Source organism: Pezoporus occidentalis, unplaced genomic scaffold (genome assembly GCF_034315485.1).
Source record: "Pezoporus occidentalis ecotype Australia unplaced genomic scaffold, CSIRO_AGI_Poc_V1 ctg263, whole genome shotgun sequence".
Classification (NCBI taxonomy): Eukaryota; Metazoa; Chordata; class Aves; order Psittaciformes; family Psittacidae; genus Pezoporus; species Pezoporus occidentalis.
Window position 1 is genome coordinate 1,416,850 of NW_026914534.1, and position 10,414 is coordinate 1,427,263.

At 61.4% G+C, this 10,414-nt stretch overlaps 1 protein-coding gene across 1 annotated transcript; it reads left to right on the forward strand.

Annotated features, from left to right (window-relative positions):
• The first annotated feature begins 1,086 nt into the window (after positions 1–1,086).
• Positions 1,087–9,999, forward strand: SHISA8 (shisa family member 8). Its single transcript, XM_062624189.1, has 4 exons — positions 1,087–2,003; positions 8,656–8,780; positions 8,895–9,035; positions 9,704–9,999. Exons 1-4 carry the CDS (start codon positions 1,456–1,458, stop codon positions 9,979–9,981), a joined length of 1,092 nt encoding a protein of 363 aa, XP_062480173.1. The 5' UTR covers positions 1,087–1,455; the 3' UTR covers positions 9,982–9,999.
• Positions 10,000–10,414: the final 415 nt, after the last annotated feature.

The window sequence follows — 10,414 nt, forward strand, 5'->3', positions numbered from 1 at the left end:
CTCTGAGCATCTTCATGGCCCTCCTCTGGACTCACTCTAGCAGGTCCAGTTTAATCCCGTCTCTGTCATTACAATGTCTTTTTGCATCACTGCATGCCTGGGTGCTGGTATCTGGATGCTGGCACTGCACAGCTCAGAGGCAGCCCCATTCCCCAGGTTAGAGTACCGACAGGACAAGGCAGGATGAGGCAGTATTTTCCAAAGGAAACAGTGGTGGTGCCAGATTTGCTGCCCTTCCCTGCGACAGGATGCAGGACTCTCCAGAGAGGACTAGGGTGCAGCCATAAATCCCACATATTGCTGCCCCTTGCCCAGGCCACCCTTGTCCCACGCTGCACAACATGCCAGTGGCAGGCAAGGGGCTAAATGGCACCTCAGTTTACCGTCCCCTGCTCTTGCCACCACAGCCCAGTAAATGACACCTTTCTGGGGAGGGGACCGGGTAGTGAAGATTACTACCGTCGCTATGGGTGGCATCAGCTGGAGAGCAAAGCGGCGGGTGCACATCACCCAAACACGTCCGGACTTTGACATCCGAGCAAGGGGCTCGCCCGTGGCTAAAATCATCGTGGCTGTTGGGAGAATGCATTTCTGGAGGTGTCCCAGAACCCCGCCCGCCTTTCACCCACCCTGCAGCCCCCCTGTGCACAGCTCCCCTTGGGGGATGCTCAGACGAAGCTGGGTCTGCTGCTATCCCCCTTCCCCGCGTGTCCGCCAGGTGTGGGGCTGCTGGAGGGCCCCCCACAGCACCCCAGAGTGTCACCCTGCCGCTGCGCAGCTCCGGCTCGGGAGCGGGGGGGGTCTCACCGCGAAGCGGGGGGGTGCTCAGGGGCTGGTGCCACGCGTGCCCGACGGGGAGGGCGGGCTCCGTGCCGCTCGGTGGCGGCGGGCAGCCCGGCAGAGGACTCTGTGAAGGACCTTCTCCGGTTTCCTCGGGAGGCTCTCGGGCGGCGGGGAGCCGAGCCCCGCTCTCCTCCTGGCCGCGCCGGCTCCCTCCCTCCCTGCCACCGCCTCCCTCCTCCTCCTCCTCCCGCTGCTCCTCCCGCCCCGGGAGCTTTCGCTGCTTTTCCCTTTCCCCCCCCTGTCCTCCGCGGAGAGCGGTGCCGGGCAGAGGCGCGGGGATGGGGCGGCCTCCGGCCCCCTGCCCGCCCGCCCGCTCCCGCCGCCCGCCGCCGCACCCCTTCCCCGGCCGGCGGGAAGCGGCGGCTCTCCCCCGCCACCCGGCTCGCCTCCTGCTCTGATTCTCTGCCCCTCGGCCGGTCTGGGGGAGGCGAGGAAGGGGTACGTCCCCTCGCACTTCTCCCCCCCCCCCGTCATTTCTCTTTTCGCCCCCCTTTTTTTGCCTTCCCCCTATCGCCTCCCACACCCCATCCATCCCGTTTCTCTTCCACTGGGGCTCTTCGGCGGCCATGCGGCCGGTCCCGGGCGAGCGGCTCTAAGTCGCCCCTCGCCCGAATGGCCCCGCGGAGCCGCGGGCGGATGGAGCCGAGCTACGTCGTGGGTATCTGCTGCCTGGTGCTGCTGGAGCCGGGCCGGGTGTGGAGCGGCGAGAGCAGCACCGGGGCGCCAGGTGAGAGCGGGAACGGCAGCCAGGTACCGGCGGTGGAGACCACGGCCCCGGCGCCCACCGGGGCGGCACCACCGGGTGGGGATCGCTGCCGCGGTTACTACGACGTGATGGGGCAGTGGGACCCGCCGTTCAACTGCAACGCCGGCATCTACCAGTACTGCTGCGGGACCTGCGGGTACCGCTTCTGCTGCCAGTTCAAGCCCGGGCGTCTGGACCAGAGCGGCTGCTCCAACTACGACACCCCCAATTGGGTTAACACGGGCCAGCCACCCACCCGGGTGGACGAGACCCCCGAGGACCCCACTCGTGACAGGACCAACATGATCGTCTACATCATCTGCGGCGTGGTGGCCATCATGGTGCTGGTGGGCATCTTCACCAAGCTGGGCCTGGAGAAGGCACAAGGTCCCCAGACGGAGATGACCGTCTCCAGGTAATGGGGTCCGGTCCCCACCTGCCCCACTTGATCCCCCCCCCGGGCATTGTTCCCAGCCCCTTGTGTGGGGTTAACCCCAGCTTCACCCTGGGGCTGACAAGAGGGTGAGGTGATCCCCAAAACCCCCATCCCAGCATGCTGAGACATCGGGGGGGGGGGGGGGCGGGTGTTGGCTGCAGCCCCCCAACCTGTCCTGCTAGGGAGGGCTGCCAGCCAGGACAGCCTACATGAGAAAGGCTGATTGTACACCCGTGCCCTCTCAAAACAACATGCTCTGTCCCTTGAGGAGCCCTGTCCGTGGCTCAGGAGAGCCATCCCTACCGCCTAGTGCAGTGGGTGATGTGAGCTATAGGTTGTGGCTTCCCCCTGCCCGCCAAACCAAAGCTGTGGTTCCCGATGTGCAGGGGAGATGAGACTGGGTTTGACTGTGTGTGAGGTGACTCGGGACTGCAGTCCCCTTGGGCTCAGCCTCGCTGGCAGCGCAGAAGCGAGGGGAGATGGCAAAGGCAGCTCCACCGTGGCTGCTGCGTCGCCTCAGTGTGCGTGTACACACATGTGCACGCATGTTTGTGCGTGTGTGTGCACTAGTGTGCACGAGTGCCCATCTCTGTGCACTGGTGTGGGACACTGGGGGGGACCAAGCTGCACACCCACTGGGGCTCAGCCTCCAGTGGGCACTTGGGCATCCTCCCTATGTCCACTGCATCCTGTGGCTGCAGCCCCAGCTTTTCAGCCCGCTGCTGGAGCTGAGCGTGGGGGCAGGTTGGGGTGTCAGGTATACTTTGGCATTGGGGACCCCCTGCGCCTCCCCATGTTCCTGCCCAGCTCCCATGACTGTCAGTGCACCTTCTCTTCTCCCTCCTGCACCAGTCCTAGCTCCAGATACACCTCATTTCAGGGCTCTACTTCACATCTTCCCGGTGGGGACATCGAGCGTGGAAAGAAACCCGTTTTTATGTCATTTTGTTCAGGGAGTTTAGCTTAAAATGAAAAAAACAAAACCACAGAGCTGGAGACAGTGGTTTCACTGGGACAATTGGAGCCACACCGATTGCACCCCCTGGCACAGACACCCTCTCCTTCCCCCTTCCTGCCCAGAGCTTTGGCAGCCACTGGGTGCTGCACCCCAGCTCTGGACCTGCTGCACCCCAGACCCACCCAACTCCTTGCACCCACCCAGGGGAGCAGAGGCTGAGCCGCTGCTTTGAGGAGTGTCATATCTGTGCATGGATGGGGCTCACAGGGCCCTTCTGAGCCATGTATGGCAGTTTTGGGGGTGTCAGTGCTGTGCCCCCCTTGGCAGGGAGCCTGGCCGGGTGCTGCTGCACGTCTGCATCTCCTCCCTGTGTCGCCTGAGGAAGCGCTGGCACCTTGACAGGATCAATACGGCCTCCGCCAGCCTCCCTGCCTCCTGACTCCCCTTCCACTCGCCCACCGCCATGTCTCTTTTTGGCCTCCCCTCAGTTCCTGGGAAGGGGATATTGTGTGCAGGGAGAGCTCAGTCCCCAGGACACCCAGACCCCTTTCCTCATTCCCATGCCTTCTCGCACCACCAGGACTGCTGGCAGGACTCCTGCCACTACTCACCAGGCGTATCCTCAAGGCTGTGCCTCAGGAGCTGTGTTTCCTCATAGTCCCCCTCCCTCTCGCTAATCCAAACTTTCCAAATGAGTTCAGGGAGATCAGTGCCTTTTCTCCCCAAAGCCACAGACCTTTGGGGCATATGGCCCAGGAGAAGGCAAGTTTTCCTTGCCTGCCTTTGTGGGACAAAACCAGAAGGGCACCTCCATCACTGCAGAAGTCAGGTGAGGTTTCATCATCTCCTGTGCCCTGTATCCTTTTGTATAAAGCCACAAGCTACTCTGGTTCCACAGGCATGGTGATTGGCAAGCTACGGCAGGGTGTGAGCAGTGCATGGGGTATAGAGACCCAGGCACCAGGCAGGGCACCAGGCAGGGCACCAGGGAGGGCACCAGGCTGGACTGATGGGTGCTGGACTGATGGAGACAGTGCCAGGGCTGGGTACACAGCACTGGCACCAGGAAAGGGATGCTGTCTCCTCCATCCCAGTGAGCACTCAGTCGGCCCCGGCATTACATTCTGTCTCAGTGCTTGTGAGAGAACAGGGCTATTTCTAGCTGCCTCATTCCATACCCATGCATGGCTCGGGCAGTGCCACCGAGCCTCCCTCCTTGCGCCTCAGGTAGGAGCTTCTCATTTGCTCCTCGGGCACCGCATCGTGGCCTCGGGCCAGCTCCCTGTTGCACGGCCGGCTTGGTTTCCATTCCCATTCTTTTTTCCCTCCCGCCAGGGGTTTTCAGCTCCTGGGGAGTGCTGCCTGCCACCCCAGGACAGCTCCCGCTGCCACTGCTTGCACGCTTCTCACTCTGGGAAGGAAGGTCAACCACTTCTGCACCTCCAGATGTTTGTCATGGTCCTGGTCGGGGCGCAGGATGAGCGGCCAGGCTCAGAAACCCCACCAGCTCCTCCTAGACAGAGATACCTGAGCTCTCATCCAGCTTCTCCTAAGGTCCCCATGCCTCAGGCTGCCTCCAGCATGGTTTCTGCTGGCTTTGGCTGCTGGTCCGCCCAGATGAGCTGCAGCTACCTGGTGTGTCTTCCTCTCCCCATCCGCCTTCCTCCTGCAGGGCCTTATGGCAGCTGCCTCAAACCCCTCTCCTTCCTGCTCAGCTCAGGCTTGGCACCCATCCCCACCACTCGCTCAGCCTGGCCAAGCCCTGCATTGAGTCAGGAACACCCGCCCCTGTTTTCCTCCAGACCCTGGATCTGCAGGGACACCAGATTCTTGGGGGACGCTGGGATCTGGCTGTGCCCATCGTGTGAGAGCGGGCAAACACCCCTGACCTCCCTCAGAACCTCCTGGAGAGGGGACTGCAGTTTATGGCTGGGGTGAGCATGCCTATGGGGAGAGTTGGGCGAGAAGCAGCCTCCTGGGGGGCATTGGGATGCTGGAGAGGGGAAAACCAGCCTAGGGGCGTAGGTACCCTGGCAGTCGCTGAATCCCCAGTGCTGGCTTTTCAATCCCCTTGTCCGCCATGCTATTTGGGGTCCCAAAACTGACAGGGTTTCGTCCCTCACTGCAACTGACCACACCAGGTATTTCTGCGGTCCATGGCCATGCTTGCGGTTGATGCCCAAGGTAGTGGCTGGTGGAGGTGGAGAGGAGTTTGCAGGAAGTGTGGCAAGTCATTCCGTGCCATCTGGGACAAGGGAAGGGGCCCAGCTCCGGCAGGAAGGGAGACCTGGATCCCTGTCCCTAGACTGGATGCAGTGTCCCTCCAGGTGAGCTCACTCCCACTGCCCACACTTTGCCCTAGGTCTGTTCGTCTCTGCTGCAACCCCAGTTTTACAAAGATACCTTTTGCAGGATCCTTCCTGACCAGTGTCCCAGCCCCACCAGGCAGGTATCCCACAGAGTGGAGTGCATGGACGGGCATGGCCTGCCCTGAGCGGATGCACTGTAAGCCATAGGAAAGGTCCCCACCATGGGACCTTGGTGAAGGTGGCACTGTGGCTGGGCACAGAGGCTGTGTGCCCTGCCGGGTGCCGGCCCACCTGCAGCTGTGGTTTGCCATGTTTCTCCTCCACCACTGTGTATTCTGCCATGCCCTGGGTCACGCTCCCACATGGGCACCTTCATTTCATGCGCCAGTATTCCCATAGGGATGGCTTGGGAGCACTGGGAGCTTCATTCCAGCTCTTCCATGGAGCTGCCATGGCTTCCAGCATCACTGCTCCCGTATCTGCCTCTTCACTTGGTTTCAGGGCTCGTGCCAGGCTGGTTTGGCACAACCAGGCTTGCTGAGGGCTGTGTGCCCACACAGTCGAGACTGTGCTCAGGCAAGCTTTGGTGGCGGCAACTGACCTTCACACATGGCCTCATGCGCTCAGCACCCGTGGCCATGGCGGTGGATGGAGGCCTCGGTGGTGCTGCTCATTAGTTGCAGGTGAGCAGTGCAGGTTTAGAGCCACATCAGCCCTGTGTTCCCCACCTCCATCTGCACCCTGGAGCTGTCCTGGTGCCACAAACCATCCAGTGACCCACGGAGATGTGGCCTGACCTTCCCCAAGCCCCCAGCCACAGGACCATGCTGAGGGTCATGAAACTCCCCACAACACAGACAGACATCAGCTCGTCAGCACAGTGTCACCCTCCAGCTCCATCTCCCCTGCACTGCAGGGCCTGGGGACAGGGACTGGGATGCAGCCCCCAGGGGCCCTGCTGACAGCCCTGACTGGTGGTGCGAGGGTGGGGGGTGAGCCTGGATGTTGCCAATGCTGAGGGTTCATGCATGCTCCTCACCTTAGCAAAACAGCTCCTTAAGAACTGTTCATGCCGCTATTGGTGACTGTTATCATCCAAACACCCTGGGTGGTTGGCATGGAGGGCATGCTTATGAGAAAGAGCGCTGATGGATTTATCTGGAGAGGAAGTCACAGATAAAGGATTGCTCAAGCTTCATAAATAGACCCGAGGGGAAAAAAATACGAGAAAATAGGTCAAATCGCATTGAACTTCCTGGTGAAACGAGCCCTGTTGAGTGCTGGGCCCTGGGGACAGGCGAGAACAGGCAGTGGCCAGAGCACCCCAGGGAAGGTTGGAGCTGATGGGGCGGGAGCTCCCCGCGTTGACAGCCCACAGCCACAGGGATCTGCATCCCCCCGGCCCTGCCTGGGCACAGCTTGCAGCCCACCCGGGCTGGTGTCCAGAGCTCCTCTGGGTGCAGCACCCATGGCCAAAGGAGCCTGACTGGGCTCAGAGCTGGGGCAGTGGCTGAGGAGGGCTCTGGGGAGGTGAGGGGTTTCAGTACAGCCTGCCTGGGCAGCATGGTCCCGGGTCTGACCATCCTCACAGGGAAAAGGTTGTGTCTTCTCTTCAAACACCATTTCCCATGTTCTGGTTTGAACCTGTTGCCCCTTGTCAGCCCGGCACTGTCCCTGTTGCACCCTCTCTTCAGATGTTCACATACATTGATAAGATCCCCTGAAGCCTTCTCCTTTCCAGGCTAAACAGCCCAAGCTCACCCAGCCTCTCTTCACAGGACAGATGCTGCAGTCCCTTCATCATCTTTGTAGCCCTTTCTGTGAGTCTCTCCAGTATGTCCATGTTTCTCTTGTACTGGGGAGCACAAAATGGACACAGCACTCCAGGTTTGGCCTCACCAATGCCAAGAGAAGGGGAAAGATCACATCCCTTGGATAGGCTGGCAACACTTTGCCTAGTGCAGCCTAGGAGACCATCCTATGCCCCAAGGACACACTGCTGGCTCACAGTCAGCTTGGTGTCCTCCAGGCACTTTTCCACCAAGCTGCCTTCCAGCTGGTCACCCCCAGTATACACAGGGACTATTCCTCCCCCATTCCAGTTTATTCTGCTCCATGAGGGCCCTGTTGGCCCATTTGGGAGGTATTACCCAAAGCTCCCCAAGAACGCTGTCAGGTGAACCCAAAGGACAGCACCCTTGTAGCTTTGCTCTTGCCGTCACCCACTGATGTTGACTGGATCCGGACTGGGAGGGAAATCATCCCAGGAACAACGCTTGGGGCCCCGCAAGCATCCACACCTCTGGGTATAATGCATTGCTTTCCCCATTGCTCTCATTGGCTTCCCTGGCAATTCCCTGCCCTGGGTTCATTGGGCTTTTGAGTGCCCCGGGTCCATGAGCTGTCATATCCACCAAGTCAGAATAATTCCCCCCTTCCTCTCCAATTTGCATTGATGCAGCACGTTGAATTTAATCTGCTGTTTATCCAGCCTCTTGCTAACGCTGAGCTCCTGCCGCAGCTCACAGTGTGTGTCTATGAGCCAGCCAGAGTCACAGAGGTGCAAGGCATGGGGATTAAGGAGCCAAAATGAGCCCTGAGTGGACACCCCTGTGCAGTCATGCAGGGGGAATGGTGGGTCTCCTCATCGCAAAGCCCCATACCAGCAGCAGCCTCTTGTCCTGCCCTGGCACTTGCTGCCGAAAGCAGCATGTCCATGTGGACATGTCCTGCTCCGGTACCGCCAGTGTGCCGTGGTGGAACTGCAGCATCACCGTGCATGAATGTTAAACAAAATAGGGCTTTATCTTATGTGACGGTGCTTAATGTTTAATGCTCTTAGTTATAAGGAGGGTGTTACGCATGGATAGTCTGTGCGCTGGTGGCCGCTGCTAGCTCATCCTCTTCCCCAAAGAGGCACAAGCGGCCTCTCTAATCCCTTCCTCAGGATCTTCTTTGCTCTGAAGGGACTTCAGATATGTCACCTCCTCTCTCCACCTCCACCAGGCTCTCACTCTGGGGGAGCATCCCCGAGGTGTTGCTCCAGCTGCTGTCAGTTCAGGTTGCTCTGACTTGGTTTGTCATAACCTTGCAGCCCACCCCAAGCCATGTGTCTCCATCACCATCTGCACTCACTGGTGCTCCTGGTCCCAGGAGGGCTCAGCCCCCATCCACTGCTGGGGGAGCTTGCCAACCCCCATGCAGAAGCTGGGCTGGGACCCTAGGTGCACTCCTTGCTCCCAGCAGCCATTTCCTAACCCCAGGCTGCCTGGCTCTGCCTCCAAAGGCGGGGTTCAGATCTGGGATGCTTTGGTGGGGTCAGGGGGGCAGGGTGTTGCTCTAATGGCCCTTCATCCCTCTCCAGGACACTGACAGACCTGCTGAAGCAGCCAGGTCATGGCCCCTCCGAGCACATGGATGGCCTCATGGGAGGCATACAGGTCCCGCTGGGTGAGGGTCTGGCCTGCGGGTCCCCCCGGAACGACGCAGGTAAGATGCTGGCATGGTGGGGAAAAACAAGCTCCCCATGGTGAATAAAGGCAAAGGCATTTATTCACTCAGCCTTCAGCTGAGCCCCTCGCCCACCTACCTCTGCCCCCCCAGACAAGCCACCCTTGAACAACGCTGTGACCATTGCCCCCCCGCTGGGGCGGCCCCATGGCCATGGCAAGCGCCTGCCCCTGACCAGCAGCCTGGGCCTGTCGGCCCCTGCCTACGCTGCCTACACCACCCTCAAGGCTGGAGGTGAGTGCTGATGCTTCATGGGTGGGGTGATGCACCCCATAGACCCCACAGACAGGTGGGGAGGGGTGGGGGACTCACAGAGGGGCATAGGCAGGACCTGCACCCCAGGGCTCCAGCACAACTGCTCATGGCAGAGGCTTTGCTGCCCCCCACTGCCCCATAGACTTGCTCCACTGTCCAGCCAGTCAGAGCCCAGGATCCCCCATGGACCCACTGCACTCCCCAGCCCAGATCCTCAGAGCCCAGGATCCTCCATGGACCCACTGTGCTCCCCAGCCAATAAAGGCTCAGGATCTCACATGGATCCGCTGCACTCCCCAGCCAATCAGAGCCCAGGATCCCACATGGACCCACTGCACTCCACAGCCAGTGAAGGCTCAGGATCCCCTATGATCCACTGCAGTCCCCAGCCAACTAGAGCTCTGGACCCCTTAGGATCATCTGCTTCCTTCAGACAACCAGAGTTCAGGATCCCACATAGACCCACTGCACTCTCCATCCAATCAGCATCCAGGATCCCACACACACCTGCAGCACTGCCCACCCAATCAGAACCCAGGATCCGCCATTACCCTACAGCACTTCCCAGCCAATCTGTGTCCAAGATCCCCCACTCCCCAGCCAATCATCACACGGGATCCCTCCCGCCCCACTCCCTATCCCCACAGAGAGCGCCCCCGAGGACTTCTACCTGCGGCTGGGGGGCCCGGAGTCTGCCCCCTCCGGCACGCTGCCCTTCCCGCACGCCGAGGCGCCCGTGCTGCCCGAGGGCTGCCCGCTGCCCAAGGCCAAGCTGCCGGGGGGCCCGGCCTTCCCGGGGGGCTGGGAAGGGGCCGCCCCCCGCGGCCCCCGCCGGCCCGGCCTGCCCCTGGGCGCCGCCACCCCGCTGTACGGGCAGGCGCCGCGGCACCTCGCCACCAACAGCAAGACCGAGGTCACCGTCTGACGCCGGCACCGCTGGGGACGGGGCTGCCCCTCGGCCGAGCGCCGCTGACACCTGCACGAGCTGCAGCGGCCGGACGTGGCAGGGGACGTGCCGCCCTCCCGCCCCCGGGGATGGGGCTGGCGGCTGCGCTTCGCCATCGAGCAGGCACCGGTGGGCAGGCTCGCAATCCGGGCAACAAGCTTCAGCCGTGCCCAGCCTCTCCATGAAGGGGCTGTGCCGGGGCACACGAGCAGCGCGCTGCTCAGGGGACGATGCTGGACAGACCACAGCCCCCAGGGATGGGGGACACGTCCTGCCGGGACCAGGCACCCCCACCCAGCTCCTGTGAGCAAGTCGGGGAAGAGCAACGGCCTCAAAGCACTGTCCTGGTGCTGGCAGCAGAGCCACAGCAGCCCCTTTCCCTCCCCAGCCTCCCCTTACCCACTGCCTCAGC